General features: G+C 38.6%; 1 protein-coding gene across 1 annotated transcript in view; it reads left to right on the top strand.

Moving 5' to 3' along the window:
• Positions 1-14,361, top strand: part of DENND5A (DENN domain containing 5A) — a 68,449-nt gene that overhangs the window by 31,907 nt on the left and 22,181 nt on the right. The window contains exons 6-11 of the mRNA XM_027737392.2: positions 5,331-5,648; positions 7,736-7,951; positions 8,887-9,121; positions 9,564-9,714; positions 10,349-10,442; positions 13,442-13,573. Coding sequence (XP_027593193.1) covers positions 5,331-5,648; positions 7,736-7,951; positions 8,887-9,121; positions 9,564-9,714; positions 10,349-10,442; positions 13,442-13,573 — 1,146 coding nt within the window. The remainder of the gene's footprint in view (positions 1-5,330; positions 5,649-7,735; positions 7,952-8,886; positions 9,122-9,563; positions 9,715-10,348; positions 10,443-13,441; positions 13,574-14,361) is intronic.

Raw genomic sequence — 14,361 nt, 5'->3', positions numbered from 1 at the left:
CCCTAATGGAGACCTCATTGGAGTCCACCAATGGCTTGAAGACCTGACTTCAAGCCCAGTAAAACTGTAGAGAATTCTCGACTCCCTGTAGGGTTGAGTTTTCTTGTGCGTGTCAGCAGTGCAGGGCTTGTTCTCATACATAGGGCTGCTCTGCTGAGGGCTCTCTGTGTATGCAGGAGCATCCTTGTGGTTTCACTGGTAGCTGCCTCAGAGGCTTGTAAGGAACCCAGAAGAGAAGGGAAAGGATGGGAGAAGCGGTGCTACAATGAGGTGCTGCAGATATCAAAGGGGAAGGGAGGAACACGTGGCTGTTTCAGATGTTGCTGGCAAGAGCGTGGTTTGTTTATCAGTAAAATTGATCCAAAAAGTGGTTTGACTTAGCATTCTGGCAGATCATAAACCTAGCAAGTGCTAAAGTAAGATCGTTTTTCTGATGTGCCTTTGCATTTCCTTTTAAAGAAACTTTTGAAGTGCTGTAGCAATATATTTTTAAAGAGCAGCTTAATGTGGACCATTTCATGCCACTGGATTTGCATGTGTATCTTGCCACTCTAATTTAGGAGAATGGTAGAAATTGAAATTATTTTCAGTGAAAATAAGCAATGTTGAATTTTCCAGCGCTGGTTAAATCAAACAAATGTAGTGTATAATTAAAAAGCTTGGTTTTAGTGAAATGATTGCAAAGGTCTTGGGCAGCAGCTTTTTCTTTTAGAGAAGTTTAAAGATTTTAAAACCTAAAATCCAGTTCTTTGCTAGTATAAGACAGATTATATATATTCTCAGTGTTTTTATTTCAACAACTAAAAGGGTGTTATTCAACGCTAAATCTTAACAGACTCTGTGGGGTTTATATGTTGTTTTAGAAGATAAGGAAGATATCCTGGAAAGCTTAGCTTGATGCTAGCACACTTAGACCAGACTGACCAAGATAGTTATATAAAGATAATCACTGCTTTGTATGCTTTCTCAGGCTGTCTGCTGATTGATAGATGCTAGATAATACTGCAAATTTATTGACAGACTTAAGTTTTATGTTTTCCTGTATTTCAGTGTTAAACAGCAAGTTGAGGAGTTTCTGAAAGCTGCAGCAGCTTTAAGCTGTTCTGTCACAAATTCTGGGTTGGCATGAAGAGGAGTAGTGCTGAGAATGAGTGCAGAAGGTCACATTTGCTTGCAGGAATGACACAGGAGCATCCTTTAGAATTTAGGACCACTGTAAAGACACTTTCCACGAGTCAGCTGTGTGTGTATAAGCTTGCACAGCCATGTTTTCTGTGTGTCATATGAAGTGGGTGATCATTTGCGAGGTTGGGACCTAATGCACAAAGGTGATAGGTGAAAGGCTGTAGGTGAATGGGTTTTAGTTTTTCAGTGCTGTATTCAAGCAGAAGCTGTCCTTTTGGCAGCACCTAAATAATTTCCTTCTCTACTTTTGAACAGAGCTGAAAGGGAGGATGTGGGCTTTATGCAGGTCTTACTAGATCTGCCTGGGGCTATGGCCCTTATTGTACTTGGGGTCAAACTAAAGAATTGCAATTGTCCTTTGGCTTTGGAATCCATGGGTGTGGTCCACACCTCACTGAGCCCATGGTAAGTGGTGCTGTTGACTTCAGGAACCAAGCTTTGGCACCAGGTACATGAACATTCGTTTACTTAGATCCACGTTTCTAAGGTTTGTAAGACTTTGACCTGGACACCCTGTTACTTGTGGTGATAAAAGCACACGGGAAGGACAAGTTTTTAAATTAGGATGTGACACCCTTGTTCCTCACTGTAGTGTCTCAGAACGTTTTATTGTAGGTGATGTAATGTGTCCTCACTTGTGACAATCTGCTGTTGAAGTGGGGTGTAACTGTTTGAGGTTTTCTTTTGATCAGAAAACCAAGATCTCAGCAACAAATAACGGAATATTTGACTGTTCTAGAGACCTGAAATACCTAGCAGCTACCTTAAGGATGCTCTTTCAATTATATCTCTATTTGTACATGTTGCCAAGTGTCTTGTCTTTATATAATTTTAGTTTTGCGTGTGTAAAATAATGATCAGTGTATCCACCAGCGTTTACATACAGAGCTATCAGCTATTCACAGCCCTCTCAATTGTGCTGCCTCCAGAGACAAAATAACTAAACCTTTGTGATTGAAGAACTCTTTTTATTTTTCTGCTTTGTGTACTTGCCCAGTTCCTAGCATGCAAAATGCTTTGGATGGCCATGATTTCATAAATAGTAAGTGCCATTTCATTTTTCATAGTTTTTAAAGAGGGGGCTCCTCTGTCCTCACTGGTATTCGGTTCTGTAGTGTAGCAGCATAGTGAGATTTACTGTTCTGGTGTCTGTTATTTGTGGTCTGTTTACTTGAGATTTAATTTGGTTTGGTACCTCTTCAAGGGCTTGTGCAGTGAGGTCTCTTTGCCATTTCTGTTCCCTGAAGAATATGGCCTTTTGGGAAGTGTGCATGTTCTTGAGGGTGACCTCAAGTCTCCCTAACTTGAGAAGCTAAAACCATCTAAAGCTAAAATCTTCTCTGCTTTTGCTCCTCTAGATAATCCTCTATTGTATGTGTTATTAACCAGGCACTGGATAACTGTAGAGTGTCCCTGAAAATATTCTTTACGCTCTTTGGAGTATTGCTTCACATTAGCTTTTCCTCCTACCCCTCAATGTTTCCATATAGAGCACTTTCTGGGAAATGTAATAGTAAGTTGCATCTTAAGCAATCATCATTAGTAGCTCAGAGTATTTAAACCATGTGTATTGCTCTTAGAGAGGAACTCTGCAGAAGGGGAATTTAGCTTTTGGAGGAATTAGCCAGAAGAGTCCAGATACTTACAGGCACTATTAGCAAGCATTAAATTTGGCTTTTTCTTCCATTGGCAAGGCGTTTAATTTCAGTGTGAACACTAGAATTTCTACATTGGTAAGGTTAATATTTGGTTCCTTTTAGGCCAAATACTTTTTAGCTACAATCAAGCTTAACCAAGAGTGAAGTTTTCTGCAGAATCTGTGCTAAGGTAGACAGTCCAAAAGAGAAGAAAAGTTGAATTGCATCAATTAAGGAAAGTTGTAAAAGGAAGTAATACAATTAAACTGTTGGAAGAGTTTCTTAGTGAGTCTGCCTTGCCATTTTGCCGACGGTTTGAGACAAATTCAATGCCTTTTGTTTTTCCCTCAGCACCGATTGGTAGGCATTGTGCCTGGTTTCAAAACTTTATTTCTCTCATGTCTTGAAGTGCTTACAGTGTTTCTGATAAATATCAGCTGACTGGACTTCTAATCATCACAGAGCCATGTGTGTGTATAGTGGGAGTCTCTCCTAAATTCAGGTGCTTACTTGAAGCGTGGGAGCTCTGGCATACATGGTGTCCCTTTGGGCTGAATCTTTGTCTGAATGGGAAGCAGGTGCACACTGAGAGCATTCCCAGCCCAGGGCTTGGGCTGCCTTGCTGAGTGGGCACACACACCATCTGCAGTCTTGGAGCAATGCTGATATTGGGGAAATTTAAACCATGACACCTCCCCTATTTAAAAAGAAAAATTTTTTCTAGGGTGCACCAGAAGCTGTTTCAGAATCAGTCTTAATTCTCTTTATTGACCTTGGATTCTTTTGTAACACCTAATTCAATTTGTGACTTAATTTACAGTAAAGGATCTCTACAAGAGCTATTAAACTGTTTTATATGCATTCCTTTGAGCATAACAAATCAATCCCAGTATTAAAATGTTAAAACATCAGGAATTCTGCTTACCTGTGTAACTGTGGGTAGTACTGTAGCAGAGCATAAATTAGACTTGGCCATACAAAGTTCTGTGCAAACTGGTGTGATATGTCCAGTGGGGTTCTGCATTAAGAATTCTTTTTTCAATTTTAATGTTGGAAGTTCAGTAAGATATTTGTGTTTTAAGAAGAATTGACACCCTAACTCTTGTTCTGTAGAACTCTCTTCTGCCTAGAGAGTTAACATGTCACAAGTACTAAATGTATGTTTTCACAACAGTTCACTTAAATGAACAGGTCTCATCAGGCACAGCTGATTCTAGTCTACCTGTGGTCAGTTCGACAGCAAAATCCTACCAGAAATCCCTACCAAAATCCTACCACAACTACTTTGTCTTTTCTGGGCTTCACTGCTTGTGTACATGGCTCTGATTTCTGGGATTATTTATCATTCATTACATGTGAGGTTAATCTCTTAAAATTGTCTTTTTCCAATTAAATTGTGCGAGTGCTTCCATCTTTCTGCGCTTCCCGAATCATAGGAAATAACTGGAGATGTGTCAGCTCTTGTAGACTTGATAAGTATTTTGCTGCAAAGCTGTAGAGAGACCTGAGTTCAGGTGTGCCTCCTGGAATAAGGCAGTGAAGTTGGGTTGAAAGTACCCAATAATCTGAGTGAAGGGATTTTGTATATCAGAGATGAAACAGAAGAGTGACACTCCATGTTAATTCTTTAGTGAAGAAAAACTGAAGTGCTTCTACAGAAAAGCCAAGTTTCTTCTCTGTACTTAACTTTCCAAGCAGATTTCACACATGAATGGGGTTCTTGCTGTGATGTGTGTAGTTATGTAATGTCTTGAAACAGATTTTGCAGTGCAGAAGCCAAAAGGGGAACCTTCCCCTTTGCCAAATACAGAGTGAGGTAAACCTTGAAAGATGCAGAGCTTCTTGTGATCTTGCTGTGGAAGCCACATAGGTAGTTTTTCTTTTCCTGCCTCCTCCCCCGCTTGATCTTTTTTGATGGTAAATTAGTTGGAGATTGGAACAGAAAAGCAGAATGGAAACTAGTTCAACTCATTTTTCCTTTTGAAAACAAACTTACTCATTCAAAGAATTGCCTTAGTTCTCAGGTTGCTTACAAAAAAAGATAACTTTATTGCAGCTTCTGCAATATCAGCACACCTTTTAGAAGTTGCTAAATCTTTTAGAGAAGTGGACTGATAATTTGAGTAACAGGCAGTCACCTGCATATGCACATGTGTAAAAGAGACTTACAAATATCCCGTAGTTAAAATTTAGCTGTATGTGTATGATAAAAGCCATACCTGTACCTGACTTATGCTGCAATCTCTTCTGCACCTAGTAAACAACTGTAAAATGAGTCTTCTTTCTTAACTACCTCCTTGAAAGACCTGGAAATGTGGGTCTTGTGCTGCTTTCTTCAAAACCAACCAACCAGTTCAGTTATGTTGAGGCAACTCTGTTTTACAAAATAACCAAACAAATGCAAATGTATTTGAATCTTTAAATAAGCACAAAACCCAAAGATGAATAAAACGTTACCCCCGTGCTCAGTGATGTTATAATGGTATCCTGTTCTAAATTAAATTCCAGGCTAACCTGTGCTTTGTGGATGTAGACAACCATTTCATCGAGCTGCCAGAAGACCTACCCCAGTTTCCAAATAAACTTGAGTTCATTCAGGAAATTTCGGAGATACTGATGGCTTTTGGAATTCCACCTGAGGGAAACCTTCACTGCAGTGAAAGTGCCTCCAAGATGAAGAGCCTCAGAGCATGTGACCTGGTTTCTGATAAAAGAAATGGGAACATAGCAGGATCACCTCTGAATTCCTATGAGCTGCTAAAGGAAAATGAGACTATTGCAAGACTCCAAGCACTTGTTAAAAGAACAGGTGTGAGTCTAGAAAAGGTAAGGTATGAAATTTGTCTGCACTGTCCCTGGACCTGTAGTAGCAGATGGTCTGAAGTCATGGTCCAAAGATGCTGTTTGTCTGTCTTCACTAGAAAGAACTTTATGTTAAGATGTTCACAAACCTTGTGAACACCTGTAGAGACAAGGGCAAGCTTCGGGGAGAGAGGGAATGGGAATTAACCCTGCAGCATCTGTGAAAACCTTTGCTCCAAGTATTTCTTTGCCAAGATAATGTGTTTAAAAATAACACCTTGCCTTATTCTTGGTTTTAAGATTTATTCTAAATTGGCACCACTTTATTATGATTTAAGTGGCTAAAATTGTCATCCAGATAATCCTGAAGTTTGAATCTAATCTGGGTTTGTATAGATATCTTTCTCTTTGTGTGTAGAATATATATTTTATATTTTTGCTTGTATATAATATGTTTGTCATAGAGATACTGTGATGCTTTTTTCTGGTTGATGTTGTAAAGTGCATTAGTGTCTGATTCCCAGGAAGTGGACATGCACAGCTCGTGATGATCCTGATTGTATTTTTTTGAGTGATCAGAAGTGGGGGGGGGGGGCTGAAAGTTGTGGCCCTTTTGGAATAAAAGGTACTACCTGACAGACCACTGTGGGTTTTTTGAGCCTTTGTGGAATAGAGTGAAGACTGTCTAAGCAAAGGTTTTATTTCTTGCATGTTTAAATTAGCTTGACCAGCTCTTCATTGCTGAGGCTGATTCCTACCTGTGTGACTGCAGCTTGGGGTACAGATGGGGCCAGAGACAGAAATTGTGTGACCTGAAGTAGGTTGGGGGTAGAGCTGCTTTATGGGCCGGGAGCTACGAGAAGCAGCACTTGGTTACTAGGCAGGATTAGATGATCAAATCTGCTCTGTTCCTCTTCTCAGGTTTTTCTTTTGCCTTGTTTTCTTCATGTTCGGGGGAGAATTGGTAAAAAGCTTTTGTTCTTTTGCTGAATGGATTGGGAAGTGATGGGGAAAGTAAAGGTCTTTTTAATTTCTTGTTAATTTTTGCACATTTGGGCCTCATCTGCTCTGTACTCCCTGAAGTCCCATTTTACCATCCTTTTTTGTTATGATAGGAGTGTATAGATTTTAACTGTCAAAATTTTCCCAAGTATAAAAAACCTGCCTTAATACCAGATACCAAATTAATGAGGAATGTACTACTCATGAGCTACACTTGGAAGAAAGGGGTGAGTAGCACAGCTCACTAGCAGAGAGCATGGCTGTATTTATTTATAGCTGGCTCTGGGCTGCTATAGCCAAGCTGCTTTAAGCAGTGTGGGACAGCTGCAGCCCTGCATCATTGTGCAGATGTTGTAAGCTCTAGAGATTATGACTAATTATGTGTGGTGGTGCCTTTTTATCATAATTAACAAAGGCAGGGGTATCAAATGTGTACTCAAACTACTGCTTGAATGCTCGTGGCTTTGGTTATTTTTTTCCCTAGATACTCAGCTCCTATCAAAACTAATGTGAATTGAATATCTCAGTCTCATATTGCTGTTTTTATAAATCTTAGCCCACATCTTAACTGAAGATGCATTTTCTTTCATTAAAAATGACTCTGGGGGGTTGTAACGATGAATTGTGGGTTACACTGCTAAGGACTTAGGTTATGGGAAATGGTTACTAGACATGCACAGCTGCTTGTTACTGTGCATTTCTGTCTTCATTTGAAAGCTGGTATGTATTAAACTCTACCACTACTAAACCTGGACTTATTTTACACCAGAAGACATATGGATTTGCCTAATATGCTGGTTTTTAGGGGTAGTAAAAGCTCCTAAAAAGCCTATGCAGGTGATCAAAGGGTAAAAGAAAGTAAATTAATATATGGCATGTATATGATTGTTATTTAACTTTTTAAAATCTAAAGTATATAAAATGTAATAATACATAATAATAAAATGTTTTGATGTTGCTGTTTTCTTGCAGTAGTTGAAACAGTAAATTTTTTAATTGAAATGTTGACTTGAGGAGTAGCAGCTGAATGGCAGATTAAAATCTTGTATGCCCAGAATACCTGACAAAGCAGCAACACAGGTTACTTGTGTGTTCCCTTACTTTCTCAGTTGGAGGTGCGAGAGGAGACCAGTAGCAAAAAGGATCTGAAAATTCAGTGTGATGAAGAAGAATTCAAGATTTACCAGCTGAACATTCAAATTCGGGAAGTTTTTGCCAACCGCTTCACACAAATGTTTGCGGATTATGAAGTATTCGTCATTCAACCCAGCCAGGACAAGGAATCTTGGTTTACAAACAGAGAACAGATGCAAAACTTTGATAAAGTAAGTTGTAATGAGAAGATATGTCAATGTAAGAAGTAAAACAGTATTCAGACGTAAGGCTTTGTTTATTGGGCCATCAAATGGAAAACAGTACTGTCAAAATTGTAATTTCTTCCTTAAATTTCAGTGTTCCAAGAAAAGTGATATCTTACATGTTATGTGGAAAAATATATACATATGCAGACTTAGAGAGCCAAAGATACTCTTTTAAGGATACTGTAGAAAAATACAGCTTGCTCTAGAAAAATAGCTTAGAAAGCCTCACTTTAGGGCTGACCTCTAAGGTTAAGGTTAAATATTACTACTGGAAACTGTTTGAGTTTTAACCAGAGGAGTTGCTGAATATGGTAATGAATTAAGTCATGACCCCAAATAATGCTTATGTACCTGTGTACATGTGTACCAAAGGTATTCCTAGCTCTTTTCTAGGGAAACATAAGGCTCAGTTCTTCAAATTTTTGTACTGTTTTCTTTACTGGAGATCAGATATTTGTCAGCAGGATAGTTAATGTGGGTGAAGCAGCACTATGTTGCAGCACTGTCTGCTGGAACATTAAGCTGATTCCCATCAAATCATATGAAATGATTCTCATCAGCTTTATAAGCTTTGAGCTCAGCCAGAAGTACATAATATGCACACCTGTGGTATTGTTGGTGAGGTTTGCTGGGATTCTGTTGGAATTTTTATAAAATTAAGGAAAAGCTAAAATCACAATTTACCAATTATTGTGCTGTATAGGACGTGATTGTCCTGAGACTGAAGATTTCATACGGACTGCCTGTTTTGGGGATAGAACTGGTGTGTATGATAAAACTAGGCCTTAAGTGGCACCGAAGCACTCTTAATATGCCCTTGTTTAGGAAAATTGATGCTTTTGGGGGATGTCTCTCTCTGCAGACACCCAAAAACACTCTTACCTCTTCTCATCTCTTAGGCATCTTTCTTGTCGGACCAGCCTGAACCTTACTTGCCTTTCCTCTCGAGATTCCTGGAGACCCAAATGTTTGCATCCTTTATCGACAATAAGATTATGTGCCATGATGAAGATGATAAAGACCCTGTTTTGAGAGTATTTGATTCTAGGGTGGATAAAATTAGGCTGCTGAACGTCAGGACACCGACTCTGCGCACATCTATGTATCAAAAGTGCACAACCATTGATGAGGCCGGTAAGAGTAATGAGGCACTTTCTTGAAAATTAGTGCAACTAACCACTGCTATTTGTTGTAGATATTAGGGTTAAAGCTAAGTAATGATTCATGCTTTGAAACCCCCCCCAAAAATAGACCAGAATAGCTGAGGTGTAAAGCTTAAATGTTATATTGGAAGCTGAGATGTGAAATGAAATTAATGTAAAGTTTAATTGAACTCAGCTGTTTTCCTGCATACTTTGTGTGTGAAAAATGAGCTCAAGAAGATAAACATTTTTCTCCCTTTGATGGCAGTTCTTTGATGTCTAAAACACTCTTGTACTAGTGTACCTGTTGGAATCAGTAAGAAATTTCCACCTATCCCTTTAAATTTGAGACCCACTTTTAATTGAGGATGTGTGATTACAGATACATGTCTGATTAAAACACTTTTAAAAAATTAACTTTCTTGCTATTTCAGAGAAATCTATTGAATTAAGGCTAGCAAAAATAGATCATACAGCAGTCCACCCACACTTGCTGGACATGAAAATTGGACAAGGGAAATATGAGCTTGGATTTTTTCCCAAACTTCAGTCTGATGTTTTATCCACTGGACCAGCAAGCAACAAGTGAGTAAGATGGGGCAACAGGTCCTGAATCTTGGCAAGGTCTATAGAATGGCACTAAAGCAGAGATACTAGAAAGCTACAAGTCAGTTGTTGGGTTTGTTTTTTTATCAAGTAGGGGCATATCAGATGATGTGGGTGAGTTGTGTGGAGTGGTGGGGGTTTTGCTATGTCTCTTTGTTTTTTTTCCCTTTTTTGAATCTGGACTTCCTGCAGCAAATTTACTTAAGAAAGCCCTATTATGTTTGAGATGATGGTTGGTACTTTGAGTTACTCAGAATTACTGTCAGTATAAAACCAGATCCCCTTATTATATCTCAGGTAGGAGCTAGTATATGTTTTAGGATATTTTTTTATAAAAGCTTTGAAAGTGGAGGAAAAAGGCTTAAATTGTCACTGGATATCATAAGAGAATGGAAAAACACAAAGCAAATAAATGTTATCTCATATTCTGAAATATTTTGATTGCCCAAATACCCGATTCCTCTACAGAGATTCTTTTTGTGTATTTGCAGCTGCACTTTGGCTGATGTAATTGATGTCAACATGTTCAATATAGGATTAACAAAAAACTTCTTACTGCCTCTGCCCTTAACCTGACTCCTGACATTTGCTTAACAATATTCCCCATCTGTAGGTGGACAAAGAGAAACGCTCCTGCACAGTGGAGGCGGAAGGACAGACAGAAGCAGCACACAGAGCACCTGCGTCTTGACAATGATCAGAGAGAGGTGAAAATTGTTCAGCTATAGAGATCTGATTTTTTCTTGCCTAATTGCCTGAATAATGCTCTGTAACCTTTATGAAATGTCTAGACAGTTACTTACAGTCCATGTCTGCTCTGCCGTAGGTGTATTTAATACAAATAGAGTTCCTGGTCCTTAGCAGACCAAAAATACTTAGGTTTTTTATTATAAAAGTTGTGTCATTTTTACCCCCTCTCAGGACAAGATTATTTCATTCCATGTGTAGGAGAGTTCCCTGAAAATATATTCACATGCTTTAAAGGTGTTTTGGGTTTTTAAAAAGAAAAAAAAAAAAGGTGAGGAGAAGAGGGAAATTAACAGTTTTTAGCCATCTATTTCCCATCTCTAAATAACCTGTGCTTCTTTGGTGTATTTGATGAAGGAAAGATAACCACCTCTAGAGAGTGATTAATTTCATCCTAAGATCAGAAGTATTGCCTTTTGGAGTTGCCTGTTTGTCTTCTGTAGGCCATAAAAGAAATCTTAAGGTGGCAAACTGACAGACAACCTCATGCTAAGTTGGGAATGTGAACCCCACCCATACTGTCGCATTTGTCTGCCTGTTTTTACACAGCACAGTCTGATGCTGATTTACCCCCACCTTCTGAACTGATAACATCTCTCAGCACTGCTCCTATAGCTGACACAGTACTCTTTGTGGTGAAGTGATGTTGAAAGATCTGGGTGATGTAACTAATTACAGTACAGTTTCTGATTCATATGGTACAGACTGCAAACTGTTACGCTGGGTGTTGATTTATGGGTAATTCCAAGAATAGTCTGGTCCCAGAATTCATTTTTTTTTTTTGTTCAGTAACTCCAGAGCTTTGCTTTTGTTTAAATATATGTTGTTCATTGAAGACAGTATTCTCTCGGTTTGTTAAATATATTTAGAAAAGCTTTTTTTTGAATTTTAAAAGTAGTCTTGTATCTGTTAGGATAGCGTTGTCAAAATCAAGTATCTTTGTCCAATTAATTGCCTTTCCAGTGCACTCATTTCCAGAACTTTCCTATTGGTTTGTTAAAATTTTGTTTAATTATAGTGTCATCTCTGTCATCCATAACCATGTAACAGAGAAATGTCTGTGTAATAAAAAACACGGTTGAGTAGTTTCTGGCTTTGACATGTTCCATATGCTCAGTTAACTCTAAAGTGCTTTTTACTGAGAAGAAGCAGAAATGAAGAATAGTTGGTTTGTAACCTCATTACTCTGCTAAACAACACAGTTGTTAAAGCATGTAAACTTCTGAGATGTCACTTAGGTAATTACAAAGACAAAAATCTACCTCTAGTCTCGGGGGGGGATGGTTTGTTTTGTTTTTTAACTGATTCCTCAGAAGTTCATTGTCCTATAGGAGTTATTCTGTCACACAAGGCAAACAATTTCTGAGGAAAAAGAATTTTAAAATTTCTGCTCAGGCGAGGGTACCAACTGCCAGTGGTAATTATGCTGGTGTTTTAGGGGTTTGTGTTGTGTCTTTTTGATGACATAATGCTGATGGAACATTGAACCCTTCTCCTTGGTGAACCTCAGACTTCCCCAGTAAGTTTGAGAGAGTGGGGAGGGAGCCCTTCTGAGAGGAACACTGGGGGTCAGGCTGAGCAGGAGGCAGTGCTTCCAAAGTGCAGTGTTGTGACAAATGGAAGCTTTGGGGCAACAAAAATCTGTGCAATTGAGATTTAGTGGCTTTTTACTTGCAAATATTTGTGCCCAGTGGAGGGCAGAGTTTACACCAATCCGCTGATATAACACCATGTTTTATTTTTTCCTTTCAGATTTATTGCTTGTGAATTTATTTTTATGTTGAATGCTTGGGAGTTCTGCATTGTATTATGTCTTCACTCTTTTCCTTTTATGTTTTGCATGCTTGCTTTTATTACTTCATTTGTGCTTACCACTTTCACTTTACATGGTCTGCTTGGCTTTTTGCTACCAACTTATCCTGCCAGCACCTGGACTTTTCCATGTCAGAGCTTCCGTTGCAGTTATGTTTAGACTGGGACCAGCATGATTGGCCCTTCATGCCCTCTATAAAATCTGTGTCAGAGCATTATCTGGTATGTCCTATGCACAATATGGCTGTAATCATAGTTCTGGATAAAGATGCATAATTAAAAGTATATGTCATAGCTTTTTAGTGCAAGGTCAGTGGAGAAGGTGGCATTTTCCCTCTTTGCAAAGATTGTCATGTTTGACAAATCTATTCACTGACATTTCAGTCAGTCATTGTTTCAATGTAAGCTGCAGAGGTTACCTATTCATCTGAAATATATACTAATATGTACTAATCCTGAGTGCCTGTACAAGACTTTCTCCTTATCACTGATTCACAGTTAGCTGTGCCCCAGTCAACCTGTGATCACCCGGCTTTCAGAACATTTGTCATATTATTCTTGTCTCTGAGGTGAAAACAATGGCAACTCCTTGATGACAGTAACAGGAGCAGAAAAGCTCTTTCAAGCAGAGTGGGTTCAAGAAACGATTTTGCTCAAAAATGCAGATGGCTCCCAGCTGATAGATGTTAGTAACATCTGCATTTTGCAACTACTTCCTGAAAGAACAAACTTTTCTTGTGGTCCCCGTGTAGACCAGTTTGCCATTTGAATAGCCTTGACCTTGGTAATTTTTACAAAATTTCATTTTATGTGAAAAAAATGACAAGACAGTTGTCAGTGGTGGAGGGAGTAATTGAATCTCTATGCATCTAAATATCCTTGACAGTTCATATTGTGTTTTTGTAATTCAGCAATGTCTGTTCTAATAGTTGATAGACGATGTAAATGGGGATTTGACCTCTGGTGAAAAGTGTCTCAGCCCAATCCAATACTGGATATAAAAAGGTGCCTTTTCTGAAAGAGGATGTGATCCTTTCTTCCTCATTGCACGGGGGTGGGTTATAAGGATAAGTTTATCCTTTTCTCTTGGCCAAGTAGTCTCACTCACACTTTTGTCTGTATTTGTCAATTTTCCACCCCAAAACAGAAGTATATACAAGAAGCCAGGAATTTGGGCAGCACTATTCGGCAGCCCAAACTGTCTAACCTCTCTCCATCGGTAATTGCACAAACCAACTGGAAGTTTGTAGAAGGCTTGTTGAAGGAATGCCGAAATAAGGTAACACAGAGAATAAGTCTGTTCTCTTGCACCTCGTATCCATCCTTTAGTTGTATCCAATATGCCTGAATCCCCCTTTTCCTCCACCTGTTTCTGCTTTATCCCTATGAAGATTTTTGCATGGTGGTGAGAAGTTCATGAAGAGTATTTAGAAATTCTGCAAGGAGTGGAAACTGTCAAGCAGATTTATGATGAAAAGAGGTTGAATATTCTGATAGGTCTTTGCTATCCCACTGCCCATGTCTATTATAACACATTTCAGTTATAACTAATGAGACAATGATATTTCAACAAGTGAATAGTCTGGAAGAGGAGCTTATGGTGAAAATACAGCAGCTTTTCTCATAACTAAAGGAAGTGAGTTAATAAACTCCTGAAGTGTAAGTTTTTAAGCACTTAACAAGATTGGCATTATTTTGTAGACATACTTCACTGGTTTATATTTGACAATATATTAATCTGAAGTTAATGTTCATGTGTATACTAATACAGTAAAGGGAGTAATTATGAAGTAGACACATTCTCGCTCTAGGTCAGTGGAGGTACTATAGCAATTACATACTAGTTTTCATAAAACTGTGTTTAATATGTGCATCTATTTCTGATTCCACTTTAGTTTTCTGTATGTATGAAACTAATAATAATCCAAATAATAGTCCAAATAATCACCATCGCTTAAGAGAGTCATATGATGGTGAGAATTCTTGAAGATTAAACTTGGCTTTTTCACCATGGGAATGTAACTCTAGTGAATGTAGTGATCCTGCTGTTAGCAGAGAGAGAAATTG

This window comes from Pipra filicauda, unplaced genomic scaffold (genome assembly GCF_003945595.2).
Source record: "Pipra filicauda isolate LSUMZ 115617 unplaced genomic scaffold, ASM394559v2 scaffold26_size5592650_pilon, whole genome shotgun sequence".
Taxonomy (NCBI): domain Eukaryota; kingdom Metazoa; phylum Chordata; class Aves; order Passeriformes; family Pipridae; genus Pipra; species Pipra filicauda.
The sequence above is the reverse complement of the archived record's forward strand: the minus strand, read 5'-3'. Positions and strand labels throughout refer to the sequence as shown.